The following is a 15,253-nucleotide window of genomic DNA, read 5'->3' as shown; positions in this document are numbered from 1 at the left end:
TCAAACTCTCTTTCGCCTCCAAAACATTCGGGGCCTGTATCTATGGAACTGTTGTTAGAAGAGATAAGATCCCTGCGTCCTTTTATGGAAGAGACTAATGTTAAGCTCCAGGTCCTTACTGATAACTGGTCGCAAATGGAAACGAGAGTAACTTTAGTTGAAAAATCTGTTCAGTCGTTCCAAGAAACATCTTCTGTGGTCTCCAACTTAAAATCTCAAGTCTCTGATCTTCAACAACAAGTGGAACAGTTGGAAAACAGAAACAGGCGCAACAACCTTCGTATTTATGGCCTGGCCGAGGGACTTGAGGGATCTGACCCAATCACTTTCTTCAAGTCGTTCCTTCCTAAACTCTTGCATCTGACACAGGACAGGTCCCTCAACATTCAGCGAGCTCACAGGTTGGGTCGACCACCTTCCTCAACTTCTCCATCTCAGAGACCCAGAGGGGTCATCATCTACTTTTTGGAGTACACTGACCTTTTGATGGTTTTGGCGGCGGCCAAAGCCTCTCCGAATCTTACCTGGTCTGGATCTCCCCTGTTTTTTGCGCAAGACTATGCCAAGGCTACGGCTGCCCGGCGGAAGGCTTTTCTAAATCTGAGAGCGGATTTGCGGGCGATGGGGGCTCGATACGGCCTCTATCACCCATGTTTATTTAAAGTCACCCACAATAACAAGACTACAACTTATGAGGACCCAATACGCTTGCAAAGTTTCATTAATGCACATAAATCCTCTGCTATGGATGCCTCCAGACCGTCATCCTCTGCTTTTGGATGAATACTGTTTTTATAATTCTCATATGGCTATGCATGTTATGCTGTGTTTCTTTAGTGCTTTTCATTGTTATAGCTCGCCTGAATTTCTCTGTTCCTTTATATGGCTCCGTTAATGTTTCTTTTATTGTTTAAACATTATGGCTGTTCCCTGTTTTCCGTGTTCAGTCATGGTTTCATCCTGACTTCTCAGCACATTTTAACCCTTTGTTTTTCTTTTTTCATCTTACAGGAGTTTGTCCTCGTGTTTTGATGATGTCTTCCGACCCCAGTCTCGCTGCTCCTCGATGTGCTGCCTCACCCTTGTGGTTCCTTCCTCCCTCCACCCTTTCTCGTATCTCCCCTCTGTAGGTATGTTTCCCCCCCATTTCCTTATTCATCTTCCTGGCTTATCCGTTGGTTTTTCTTCTTTCCCTTCCCTTTTATCTCTTCTCATGTTTGTGTTCTCGTCCGCATATTTTCACGTTGATTTATTATTATTGTTCGAAACTCCTTGCACCTTTGAGGATTGCATTCTTCTTTTTTCATGCTACACTCGCTTCTCAACCTCTTTCCCCTTTCTGGCTCCTTACTCCAATGTCTTTATTTTTCTCTTATATTCTCTGCCTCCTGCTACTGCTTTTGCACTTGTCTTTTGTAAGAAATGTATTTCCTCTCCTCCTGACTCCATGTCTCTCTCTACTTCTTCCTTACCTCTAGCTTTTTGGGTTATTTCCGACGCTGTTGCATTTTATTCTCCTTTTCTTCATACGGCTCATACTTATGACCACTTGTTTTCTTTCCTTTTCTCCAATATGTCTCCACTACTCCTTCTTTTTTCCTTTTGTACTCTCTACTGTTTATAGGCTTTTCTCTCATTGGATCTGTCACTTACATTTTTTATGAATAAATTGCTATTATGTCGTTGAATGTATTATCATGGAATGTGAAGGGTATTAATTCCCCAATTAAGCGTCAACGGATTCTGTCACATCTTGCCAAATTGAATGTTGATATTGCATTCCTCCAAGAAACGCATTTAACTGAGGTTGAATCTGTTAAGCTTAAGCGTGGTTGGGTGGGCGAATTGTTTTTTTCACAAGGTGATGGCAAACGCAATGGTGTGGCAGTTCTTTGTCGCAAGTCTCTTCCCCTCCAGGTTATCTCCCATGAGTCGGATACCTCTGGTCGTTGGGTTTATGCTAAGTTGTCAATTAGAGGTGTTCCAGTTTCTCTTCTCAATGTATATGGGCCTACCACAGGCGAACCTTCTTTTTGGGCTGACTTTTCTTCACTTTTAACTAAATTTATGGACCACAATTTTATCCTGGCGGGGGATTGTAATCAACCTCTTGATCCCTTTATTGACAGGGTGTCCAAAGCCCCTTATGTCCCCAACAAACCCCACAAGCTGTTTAGTCATGCTATTTTACAGCATAAACTAATAGATTCCTGGCGCCTCTCCAATCCAAAGTTGCGGGAGTACACTTTTTACTCTCCCTGTCATCGATCCCAGTCACGACTTGACTACATCTTTCTTTCACACAACCTCGCTCAGTCACTCCTACACTCTGAGATAGGCCCGATACTGCTTTCTGACCATGCTCCCGTCCTTACATGTGTCGATGTACTCCCTAAAAATGATGGCCCTAGGAGATGGCGTTTTAATAATTCCCTTCTCACAGACCCCAAATTTACAGCCACCTTTACTTCCTTTTTTGATGAATTTTTTCTCCTTAACGATGACGCTACCCTCCCTGGCCACACTATTTGGGATGCTTTTAAGGCAGCAGCACGTGACTTTATTATTAGTTATGTTGCGAACAAACGTAAGAACGCCCGAAGGTTTACTAAAAATCTCCTTTCTGACATTAAAACACTGGAACATGCGTATTTTACCTCGCATTCTGCTGATAGCCTGACAGCCCTCATTGCAGCAAAAATGAAGTTTAATGAGAAGTCTACAGAAGATGCCTCCTTGTACCTGCTGAAATCTACTGCTAAATTTTATGGGGGTAGGAATAAGGCTGGGAAGCTCCTAGCTAATTATTTGAAGATTAAGCACAATAAGTTAAATATTGAATCTATTTATGACTCTGATGATAATTTAAAGCATATGGATGTTGATATTCTTGCTGAATTTTCACGTTTCTATGAAACCCTGTATACCTCTGAAACCCAGTCTACCCCCAGCTCCCTTGCCCGTTTCTTTTCCACCATTAATACACCAGCTGACTTCCCTCCAGATCTTTCCTCCCTAGAATCAGAAATCACACAACAGGAACTATTGACTGCACTGCAACGTCTCAAACCCAACAAAGCCCCCGGTCCTGATGGCTTTACTGTCGAATTCTACCTTCACTTTTCTAAACTACTGATCCCACGACTTCACTCTCTACTTCATACTTTTATTTCTTGCGGTGCCTCCTCAGGGACTTTCTCCGATGCCCATATTTGCCTCATACCTAAACCCGGAAAGGATACACAATACTGCAAAAACTACAGGCCCATATCTCTAGTCAATATTGATTACAAACTTTTCGCTAAAACATTAGCGATTCGACTGGACCACCTTCTCCCCGATCTACTAGGCGAGGAGCAATCTGGGTTTGTTAAGGGCCGGTATATTACGGACAACACTAGACTCTTATTTAATATCCTGTCAAAGTCTTCACGCTTCCAACACTCACTTGCAGCGATTGCCCTTGACGCCGAAAAGGCTTTTGATCGTGTTGAATGGCGCTATCTCTTCCACACTCTTACTTGGTTTGGTTTTGGTCCTAGATTTATCTCTTTGGTCTCCCTATTATATTCCCATCCCAGAGCGGCAGTTTTTGCTAATGGTCAAATTTCCTCTTATTTTGACCTAGGTAGAGGCGTTCGTCAGGGTTGCCCCTTATCCCCTTTTCTTTTCAACCTTGCTTTGGAGCCCTTCCTCTCCAGGTTGCGTCAAAACCCTGCCATCCATGGTTTCCAGATTGCAGATTCGCATGTTAAACTCGCTGCATATGCAGATGACATATTACTTTTTCTCTCTAAACCTGCAGAATCCATCCCTGCTTTCATTACTGAAGTAAGGAATTTTTCCTCTATCTCTGGATATAAACTTAATCATGATAAATGTGAGATCCTTCCCCTAACCAAATTTACTTTCTTTTTTTTTTTTTTTTATAAAAATTTTTATTGAACAATAATTCGGTTACAAGCACGGGCCTACAACCACCAGGGCCGGCCGCTAGGTACAGAATGAAATATCCATATATCAAGGCTGCAGTCAATTCCCGGGGCTCAGCCCCGTAGTGGCTCCGGATAGTTCTCGAGGAACAGGAGACTTAAGTCCAACAGACACAAAAACTAAAAGAAAGACAAAAGGCGAGGTATAAGGGCAAACAGTGCAGGTCAGGCTTCCTCCGGGGAACTCCAGTTCAGACCATTAAGCAGCCGGCAAAAGGAAGGAGTACCGGGAGGCTGGGGACGGGGGGGGGGGGGGGGTCAAGGGAGATGAACGTCCATATGTAGTTATTCCAAAAGGTGCCAGGAACCATCAAGGGTCAGGGGGACATGGCGATATCAGTGTCTACCAGGGGGGGCGTACAGATACCTCCGCGATACGCGTTCCATTGCCCCCAGATTCTACCCCATGCCCCCGGCTTGCCACGGGCCACATACACAGTCTTCTCCCTAAACATACACCAGTCCATATTCTCCTTCCATACTGACACGGTGGGCGGCCGTTGGGCGCCCCAAAGCTGCGCTATATCTCTCTTGGCAATCATGTTCCCCAGGGCCGCCCACCGAGTCTGAGCCGCGCTGTAATCATTGGGCTCCCACACATTCAGGACACAGCGACGCACCTCCGGCAGCAGCACAACCCCAGTGACCTGTCCCATAACCGTATGAACCCGGCGCCAGTAGTCCGCCACCTCGCGGCACTCCCACAGGATATGGAGAAAGGTGGCGCTGAGCCCACAACCCCGCTTACAGAGCCCGTCGTCGGAAAATCCCATCGAAACCAAGCGAGGACCCGTCACATACACCCGGTGAAGAATCTTGAGCTGTACCAACCGGAGACGAGCTGGAATGGCGACCTCCTTGGGGGACGACAGTGCAGACTGCCAATCCTCGTCGTCCAATTCCACCCCATCCCCCGTCCAAGCCTCCCGAAGGCGCACAAAGAGGTCAGCCCGATGATTAATCAGTTTTTTATAAATTAAAGAAATAGTACTGTCAGGGACATGTCCGTCAAGTATGCGGTCCTCGAGGGGCGAGGAAACCGGGATCTTGGTCCCCTCCCCAAAGACCGAGAGCAGGGCGTGTCGAACCTGGGCGTAGCGGAAGAACTCCCTGTCCGTAAGCTCGTATTCGGCCTGGAGAACCCGAAAGTCTTAACCGTGCCCTTATGCCACAGGTCTCCCACTTTGCTGATACCAATCGTATCCCACTGGTCAAACCCCTTCGTAGTCCAGAGGCTGCCCAGGCGGTCGGAGGCAAACAAAGGAGTAGCACATGTTAGTCGCTCACTCCAGCCCGTGGCCGCAGTGGCAGCCCTCCAGGTCCGCACCGCAATCTTAGTAGGACCCGTAAGGGTCCGGCCAGCCAAGCGGGAGTAAAGTGCCCTGTTATAGTTCCCGCCGGGAAGCAGGAACTTGTCCATCTCATACGCCGGATTCAAGCCAGGCGCATACGTGACATGGTTAATGGCCGATAGCTGCGAGGCCCAATAGTACCTGCGAATGTCAGGAAGCGCGATGCCCCCGTCATACCAGGGGAGAGTAAGCTTAGCAAGAGCAATACGCGCCCGCCCGTCCCACACCAGTCTCCTCTGCAGGCTCTCCACCTCCCGAAAGTAGGCCACTGGGATAACGTCGAAGGAGTTCTGGAGTGCATAGAGGAACCTGGGAAGGGACATCATTTTGAACAACGCGGCCCGACCCAGCGGGGACAGGGGCAGCCTGCACCACCGGGCCGTGTCCTCCCGCAATCGCCGAAGTGGACGCAGGAGATTCTGCTCATAGCGAGCCACCGGGTCCAGCGAAACGTATATCCCCAGGTACTTAAAGCCGCTCAGAGATATTTGGATCGGAAGCCGAGGCGGCAGGAGAGGAGGACCACCAGAGATAGGATAGACGCAGGATTTAGACCAATTGATCGTGAGACCCGAATTGTTCCCAAAGGAAGTCAGAACGTCAAAGAGGACGTTGAGCGACTGCCGCGGTGAGGTGAGATACAGGAGAATATCGTCCGCATACAGCGAGACCCGATCTTCGAAGCCCGGGGCCCACCGGATCCCTCTAAGCGAGGGCTCCCAGCGGAGCCAAGCAGCGAGTGGCTCCAGGGCGAGAGCAAAAAGCAAAGGGGACAACGGGCACCCCTGCCTCGTGCCCCTGCCGAGGGCAAAGGGCCGAGAGACCCGCCCATTCACCACCACCTGAGCCATGGGTCCCGTGTAAAGAAGCTTCACCCAGCCAATAAATCCTTCCCCAAAGCCAAATTTAGCCAAGACAGCCCAGAGGAATGGCCACTCGATGGTGTCAAAGGCCATCGTGGCATCCAAAGAAACCAGCACGGCCGGTTCGGAGAGGAGCTCCGCCCTGGCAAGGGCACCGTGAAGACGCCGCAAGTTAAGAGCGGTGTTGCGGTGCGGGATAAAGCCGCATTGGTCCGGATGAATAAGATCGCACACGACGCTCAACAAACGATTGGCCAGGACTTTCGCCAGGATTTTAGGCTCTGCATTTAGCAGTGAAATAGGCCGGTAAGAAGTACAGCGGTCTCGCGGCTTGCCCTCCTTGGGGATCACGACTATCGTGGCCAAACGCTGGTCGGCCGGAAGGGAACCCGCCGTAAGAGACTCACGGAACATGCGACTGAGGAAGGGCGCAAGCTTATCAGGGCGCAATTTATATAGCTCAATGGGCAGACCGTTGGGACCCATAGCTTTGCCCGAGCGAAGAGAGCGGATCGCGGTCGCTATTTCATCCGCCGACAAGGGGGCGTCCAGCCGCTCCCGGTCCTCAACGGACAGGCCGGGCAAGGCAATATCCCTCAGTAGAAGGCGAGAGTCGTCCTCATCCCTGTCAGTCACTGGGGAGTACACAGCCCGGAGGTGGTCGGCAAAACATTCCACAATCTCATCCGGCTCAGTCACACACACACCATCCGCAGCACGCAACTCCGGGACCACACGATTCACTCTCTCCTTTTTGTCCAGCCACGCAATCAACTTTCCCGCCTTGTCCCCGGCGTCGTACAGTCGGCCCTGCTGCTCCCTATACATAGTTTTGGCCACGTCGGTGACCAGGGACCTATATTCAAACTGTTTCAGGCTAAGGGCATGGAGCCCGTCCGGAGTGACATTCGCCTCCAAGGCCGACTCCAGCCCCGAGATGTCAGTCTCCAGCTTCACCACTGCCTCACTCTTGACCTTCTTAGCCACCACTATCTGGGAGAGGGCGTGTCCGCGGATCACCGTTTTAAAGGCTTCCCACAGGGACATTGCAGACGATACCGACCCCTCGTTATCAAGGAAGTATTGGTCCATAGCCTTAACCAGGCTGTCACGAGTCGTAGGGTCTCGCAGGTACCATGGGTTAATGGGAGCGATCCGCCCTGCAGACCGCGACCCGGTGTCAAAAAGAAGCCACAGCGGAGAATGGTCGGAGATACCCCGCGCCAGGTGCCTGACCTCTCGAATCCGACCGGTCTGCGCCGCGGGCATAAGGAAGTAGTCCAACCTAGAGAGACTCCCATGCCCCCGAGTGGAAGGTGAACTGACATTGGGTCGGATGCATTAATCTCCAACTATCCACCAGGCCGAAGGTCTCCAACATCCCTCCCAGCCACGCCTGGGCAGCGGGGAGGGTCCTTGGTGGGTGACGATCCAGTTCACCCGAAACCACAGAATTAAAGTCCCCGCCCATGAGCAGGAGGCTGTCCGGAAGGTCAAGCAGCATTCGACCCAAGTCAGTGAAGGTGGAGTTCTGGAGGCCCGGGGGGACGTAGACTGAAACCAGGGTAAGGGGCTGCCCCTCCCACCTCCCAATCAGACACACATAGCGCCCTCTGTCATCCGAAACTATCTTAGTGATCTCCACCGGAGGGGAGGTTCGCAGGAGAATGCCCACCCCCCTGGAACCAGTTGTGAAACCAGAATGGGCTACGAGGCGGTATCCCCCCCTGTTCATTGCATGACAAACATTACCAACCAGATGCGTCTCCTGGAGAAACACCACATCAGGAGTCAAACGACGCAAATATTGCAGTACTACACCCCGCTTGATACGGTCCCCCAACCCATTGACGTTCCATGACATAAGCCTCAACCCGTCCCCCCCCATCCCCTCCAATAGATCAAGGGTCCCCCAGCCTGCAGCACAGTTCCCAGATGTGGACAAAAATCAATACCTCGCCCTGTAAACAAAAAACACACAGCAAAACAACCCCTCCTCCCCCCCAACCCCACCCCAAGTCCAACTCCCCCCACCCTGCACCCCTGCGGGCCAAGAAACCCCCCCAACTTGCAGTGTGCCTGTCGCCCCACTAACCCCATTCTACGAAAAGACCCCGGAGGAGGAAAGGGACCCGACCCCGCCCGCCCCCCTCACAGGTCCTGGTGAAACACAATATACAAAAGAAGTAAGACCCAACTGTACAGTGCAAAACGGCAAAATCAAGGACCAAAAGTCATTCTAAAGGGGACCCGTCACCTGCGGTGCCCGCAGAGGGTCCGGGACGGCCACCTCCGTCCGGCAGCGAGTCCAGCCAGTCACTTGCGGCCACAGGAGAGTCAAAAAAGGCTGTCCGATCCCCATGTTCCACTCGGAGTTTTGCAGGGTAGAGCATCGAATACTTTAGGCCCAGCTCGCGGAGACGGCGCTTCACCCCTTGGAATCCCATCCGCTGTTTCTGGACCAGTTGCGTGAAGTCCGGATAAAAATTGATGGTCGAGTTCTCGTGACGGACCGGGCCATGGGTCCGTGAGGCCTGCAGAATAGCGTCGCGGTCCCTGTAGTGGAACAATTTGGCCACGATAGGCCTCGGGGGGGCCCCCGGCCGCGGCCGGCCGCCCGGAACTCGATGGGCCCGCTCCACGGCGAAGAACTTACTTAGGCCAGCCGGGGACAACTGTTGCAGGATAAGTTCCTCGACCACGAGGTCCACCGGGCGGCTATCGGAGGACTCCGGTACACCTATGACGCGGATGTTGTTGCGTCGGGCCCGTCCCTCGAAGTCCTCGAGCCGCCGGGCCATATGATCGTTGACCACTCTGATGTCTCCAAGCGCGGCCCGCAGATCCGACACCTCCGCACCCAGGGTGGAGGTCCGTGTATCGAGGGCCTGGACCCTCTCGTTAGTTTTGGAGAGGTCGGCCCGGATCAGGGTGACATCAATCGCGACAGTGTCGATCTTACGGGCCAGGGCCTCGTATTGCGTCGCGATGGTTTCCCTGATACCCTCGATGGCGCCCATAATGTCCTGCAGGGAAAGTTCCGTAGAGACGGTCGTGCCTCCCCCTGCAGCATCCGGGGGGAGGCCAGCAGCGCCAGGGGACCCCCTGCCCTGGGTGTAGCGGTCCATGTTGTTGCTCTGGACTGCTCCTCCGCGGAGAGAAGCCTTGGTCTTGCGCCCCTCGGGACCCCCTTTGCCCCCCATGTGAACACAGTCTCTCAAGGGGTCCTCCAATCAAGAGGTGTAAGGGCACCAGCAAGAAAACCACCAAAATGTCGGTATAGGGGGTCCGAGGCGATAGGCACTCTAGTGGCAGGTGGAAGAAAACCTCGTGCAGAGGCCCAGGAAGCACCTCGCCACCCCGAGCACACCCGCCAGCTGGTCTCCTGAAGTCCAAAACCGAAACCGAAAGTGGTGGATCGGCAACTGGCACCGCGCTGAAGCCGCTGTTGTTCAATTGCAGCCCGGCCCCACGGGTCACCTTCACCCCGGTCACCTCCGTCGGGTGGGTCCCAAAAGTTCCGACGACGACAACTCAGGATTCCCAGGTCCGATTTGATTTTTGAAAAGAGATATGTGGTCAGCTGGTCTTCATCTCCCAGATTCCATAAACCACGTCAGGATATTCTCAGGATAAATTCCGAGGAGCAGAAAGGGTCCGGGGAGCCCTGTGCTCACGCGACCATCTTGGATGCGCGCTAGGCTCCTCCTCCCCAAATTTACTTTCAAGCAAGAATTTATTGAATCTCGGTTTACTTGGAGCCCGTCCCACATTAAATATCTAGGTCTATATATCACCCCCTCAATTTCAGACACGATTTCTTTATGTATGTCCAAATGCTCGCAGAAGATTGCAGATCTCACGACAAGATGGCATCCTTTATACCTCTCTTGGTGGGGTCGTCTTGACACTATTAAAATGATGTTATCTCCTATTGTTCTATACACACTCTCCAATATTCCAGTCCCCATTCCAGTAAAATTCTTTACCAAGATTAACTCAACGTTATCCTCGTTTTTATGGAACTCCAAAAAACCCAGAATGTCTCGGGCTAGGCTCATGCATTCGGCTTCTGAAGGTGGTGTCAATTTTCCTGACTTCCCTGCATACCAGAAGGCCTTTTTATTACGTCAAGCCTCCCTCTGGTTACAAGATTCCACTTCCCCTTGCCCTTTATGGCTTAAGGTTGAGCATACTTTACTCTCCCCATTCTCCTTTGCAGAATATCTCGCTTTTTCCCGTAAGCCATCATCGATTCCCACTCCTTTTCATAAGTATACTCTTAAGCTCTTATTGTCAGTTGCTCCTGGCCCTCCTATGACTGTGGCTGATTTCATTTCTTCCACTATCTGGCATAATAAATATCTCCTAATTGGCAATAATCCCTTTTACTGGAAATCATGGAGAACCCGTGGTTTGATTTGGATTTCGCAGCTCTTTTCCGGCTCCACCTTTGTTTCTTTTCCTGACCTGTGTTCCTCCTTTGGCCTACCTCAATCCTTTTTCTCCAAGTACCTTCTCCTCAAGGCTGCTGTTCTGGAGACTTATCTACGACTTTCGGCTTCTTCTCCTTCCCCTATTTCTACCACCCCTATTGTTCGACTTCATTCTCTTCTCCGCACTGCTCCCAAGGCATCTCTTCTTTATAAATACCTTCACGCACCCGAGTCACTTAGACCCAAATCCAAGGTTGAACTTCATTGGGAGGATGACCTTGGGACAGACTGGCCGATATCCTTATGGGATAAAGTTTGGACAAAACTACGCAAGACTTCCAGAGCGGCTTCGTTGACACAATCTCTATTTTTTATTTACAATAGGCTACTTCATACTCCTTCTACACTACATAAGCGATTTCCTACCACCCCAGACAACTGTTGGTCATGTGATGCTCCCAATGCTACCTTACCACACATGCTATTTCTTTGCAAACATGTACATGATTTTTGGTTACAGGTGTGGGCCCAAATCAATGTTATTTTTCACACTTGCATTCCTTTCTCTCTTACTCACCTCTTCCTGGGTAGTTTGTCCACTAGCTGGAATAACGTAGACCTGTCTACTCGCATTGTTGATTTGCTATTGGCTGTTGCTTTTCAGCAGATTACTGTCAATTGGAAAAATGCGTCCAACATTTCTTTTAAAGCGTGGTGGTATAATGTCTGTTACAACCAAAGACTTGATAATGCATTTGTCTTTCCTGTTCAACTAGCAGCTAAACGTGCAGAATTGTGGCTCCCCATTACGCTATACTTAGATAATTGTGCTGCTCGCTCTTCCCTTCCATTGCCTGCTCAACAAGAAGTTCCCAAGCCCCCATGATACCCTTTTCACGTTCTGCATATTTTATTTTATCCTGCTGTTTTATTTTTATGCTCTTTGTAATTTATTGTTTAGTCAGGATTGATACAATTTCTTTATTTCATTTCAATGCCCATGTTCATCGCTTTTCTGTGCAATTTCTCTTATACGTTTCATTTGCAATCCCCTTCCTCTCCCCTTTTCCTACCCCCCTTTTATTTCTCCCTCTCTTTCCCAATTGATATTTTGTACTGCATTTACCGGTTCATTGTTCAATAAAACTCTTTTGAACTACAAGTAATGATGCTAGCAAGGGGAACCAAGAAGAGGTGAGCTTACAACCTGGCAGGGGCTGAGATTACTACGGTTAGTGTTTTCCCTTATCTATGGGTCCTTTTCGATGTGAAGGGCTCCTGGGCTCACTTTTAAAATCTAAAAGCCAGGTCAGTGGACTCTGTGTTTGATTTTGCAAATCGCCTAGGGGAAAAACCAATCAAGGCTCTTTTCAAATTTACCAATCTAAGTGCATCTCTTTGGCGTCATATGGGAGTGATATTTGGAGCTATAAAAAAACATGATTTGCAAATCATTGAACATACATTTCTGAGATGTCTCATGGAAGTGCTCCAATCCACAGCTTCTTTTGTGATACATGAATAACTAGCGGTCGGCTACATTTTGGACTTACTGACTATACGGCCTTTTTTATGGATTTCAATATGGTCTAATCCTGATTTGAAGTTTAACAGCATCATCTTGAGAGATTGTATGCTACTGAGTGAGGCCAAATCCATCTCAGGGCTGAAACATGTTAATTCTGTTTGCCAGGAGATGGGTCGCCCTAACTTGTACTTTCATTCTGAGAACATCAGCAGGCGAGATTTATTGGAAGGGAAAAAACATTTTTGTGCCAGAGCTCAGACTATCAGGGAGAGTACAGAATTAATAAAATCCTTCTGTTTGTACGCATGTTATCATATCTACTTTTGGGGGTATTAGGCTATACCCCACTACTGTTACTAATCTCCAGCATTGTTTTCTATTGACTCGTTTTAGGTTGAACCAATTGCACCGGTTCTTAGCGGACTCTATTGGCTGGAACAAAGTTGATAACCTAGGCCCTTGTATTTGTGATAACTTTTCAGAATAGGTTTCATTTTGTCCTGTTTTGCAATCTTTATTGTGTCACCAAAGATCATTTATTCTTCCTCTACTGACAGGGAAGGAGTTCACTCAGGTCTGACCTGCTGTTATCTTTTTACAAATGTTATCCAATGACTTTGATTGTTTTATTGTTGCTAGTATTTTAATGACTGCTGTCAAGATTAGAAAAAGAAGAGGATGATTGGCACTTGGCACTTGGTGTATAGTGTATGTATTTACACTTATAGACTATTACTGTTTGAATGATGCATAAATACTTTACACAATGCCTTTATATATTGTGCAACAGTTAGCAGAGTTCCCCATTGAATTATCTATGGAAAACCTCCTTTTTTAACTTCCAGTAAGGTTAATTTTGCTAAGATAGCTTTTAATTTAATGTTAATAATAAATAATTAGGCCTTACATCGAATCAACTGTCTAACACCTGTTGTATTCTGCATGATCACACTCGATGATTCACCTGTAAATATTATCGGGGCTTTCACTTTCATGAGAGCGACGTCATAGTCTCCAGAAAGGGTACTGTAGTTGTTGTGCAGCAGGATTTTCTCCACACGATGAGACATGGCTTCTGTCAGACTATGCTGATCAAGTATCCCAGAATACACCTTCCAGGGCCACGGAGATTTGCGGCTACAACAGAGACAGAATTATTTAGGCTTATTATTTGTATTGACAAAATTAGTCTACCATTGAATTAGTGGACTGGCAACTTCTCATTCTAAATACATAGACCCATTTTATTTCCATTTCAACTAGTTAGTGCTTTGCTTTAGTTGGGTTAGATTTCTTGATTTTTTTTTTAGATCTGTCAGCCTTAGGATGGTCTTTTTGCCTTCCTCCTCCATTTTTGGTGACCTCGTTTTTGTTGTCCTTAGGGCTCTGCGCACTTTACCACTGCTAACCAGTGCTTAAGTGCATGTGCTCACTCCTTAAAACATGGTGACAATGGCTCATCCCCAACTGGCATATTTAATTTATTGTAAGTCTGTACTAAAGTTGCACTACATGTGCCCAGGGTCTGTAAATTAAATGATACTAGTGGACCTTTGTGCTTTCTGGTGCTATTTTCACCAAAATCTTTATTTTATTTATTATGAATATCTCTAGTTCTACTGATTGAATTTTAGTTGTTTTGGTCTAGTTTCATTTATTAAAAATACTATTATTTTCTAAACTCACATGGGATCCTTTTGTGGTGGGTTTTCACTGTGTTACTGTTTGAAGTGTTGCACAAATACTTTCTTCCAAATGTAAATTGGGCCCTTCGCACACCTAGGTGGTTATGATAATCCTTTTAATTTCGGCTTAAACTTGAATTAAGTGTATCCTTTGGTGCTGGTTGATTAATCCTCCTGAGTATGAGGATGTAATAAATAGATGACCAAGTGCTGTCCCCAATTGGGGGGGGTGTCTCCAAGTCACACTCTGGTTTTGGTTTTCAATAAATTTCAATCAAACAGTTTGTGAAAGTTTCAAATGTTTATTGTTCTTGATTCTTATGCTTCTTTCTTTTTTCTTTTTTCTTATTCATGAAATACTACTTTCTTCAGTAATATCAATGTGTTTACACAAATTTTTAAAGTTCTGCCCAATGCATTTTGGGCTTTGCCCTTCATCAGGGGCCTTTTATTCTGAAAACATAGAATTAATATTCAGCATGGCACTGGAAATGCATAGATGACATTATACAGGACGATCAAATTAGGGTGAAATAGAATGCCAATAGTAACAAAAATGTGATCCCTTTCACAGGAAAAGTAGTGAGTAACCATACTTCACTAGTATGATCTTGAGCCGGCTGGTTATTATTGCAATGCCTTGCTGCTGGAGTCTCCAAGGTATTTGACTGAGAGACTCTAGAGAATCCAGATAATGGCGGCTAAGTTAGCCTTAATGAGGCCACAACACTCATCTGCCTCTCAGACTCTTTCGGTGCTGCATTGGCTCCCAGTATCCCAAAGGTCACAATTTTAGTCGCTCTGCATTGTGTTTAAAGCTCTGCATGGTGTTGGACCTAAACCAGTGCAGAACAAATTTGTATGGTATGTCCCTACCCTGAGCCTTCGTTCTTCCTCTGCCAAACTGGTGAAAGTGCCCAGATTTAGAAGAACAAAATCAGGAGGTAGGGTCTTTAGCACCGCAGCAGCGTGGCTCTGGAACAAACTCCCAACTGATATCAGACAGTTGGAAGACCTACTTCAGTTCAGGAAAAGAATAAAGACATGGCTCTATCCCAGAGCATGATTCTTATCATTTTTTAGTCCTCTTCTGTCCACATTGCTCACTGCCTTTCTATATCATCTGTGATCAGTTGGGCACACATATCATAGCGCCAGGGTAGTGCGCTTTATAAGTGTTGATAACATTAACCATTAACATCAACATAGCAACTGTTACAAACGAACAAAAGTGAAAGATTAAGTTTATAGCAGTAGTTGTGTGCCGTATACCGATGGTGAACGGGTTATCGTTGTTTGCTAATTCTGAAAGATTTTAAATCGAGGTATAATGGGTTTGACCATGCAACCAAGGTGAGACACGAAACGTAAAACGTGAACCCTGTGGGTCGAGGCGG

At 47.8% G+C, this 15,253-nt stretch overlaps 1 protein-coding gene across 1 annotated transcript in view; it reads right to left on the bottom strand.

Annotated features, from left to right (window-relative positions):
* The window catches only part of LOC146801723 (transmembrane protease serine 3-like), a 95,382-nt gene that overhangs the window by 62,364 nt on the left and 17,765 nt on the right, over nt 1-15,253 (bottom strand). The window contains exon 2 of the mRNA XM_085624036.1: nt 13,136-13,308. Coding sequence (XP_085480162.1) covers nt 13,136-13,308 — 173 coding nt within the window. The remainder of the gene's footprint in view (nt 1-13,135; nt 13,309-15,253) is intronic.

Source organism: Triturus cristatus, chromosome 8 (genome assembly GCF_964204655.1).
Source record: "Triturus cristatus chromosome 8, aTriCri1.1, whole genome shotgun sequence".
Classification (NCBI taxonomy): domain Eukaryota; kingdom Metazoa; phylum Chordata; class Amphibia; order Caudata; family Salamandridae; genus Triturus; species Triturus cristatus.
Note: the sequence above shows the minus strand (reverse complement) of the source record. Positions and strands in the feature narration are given on the sequence as shown.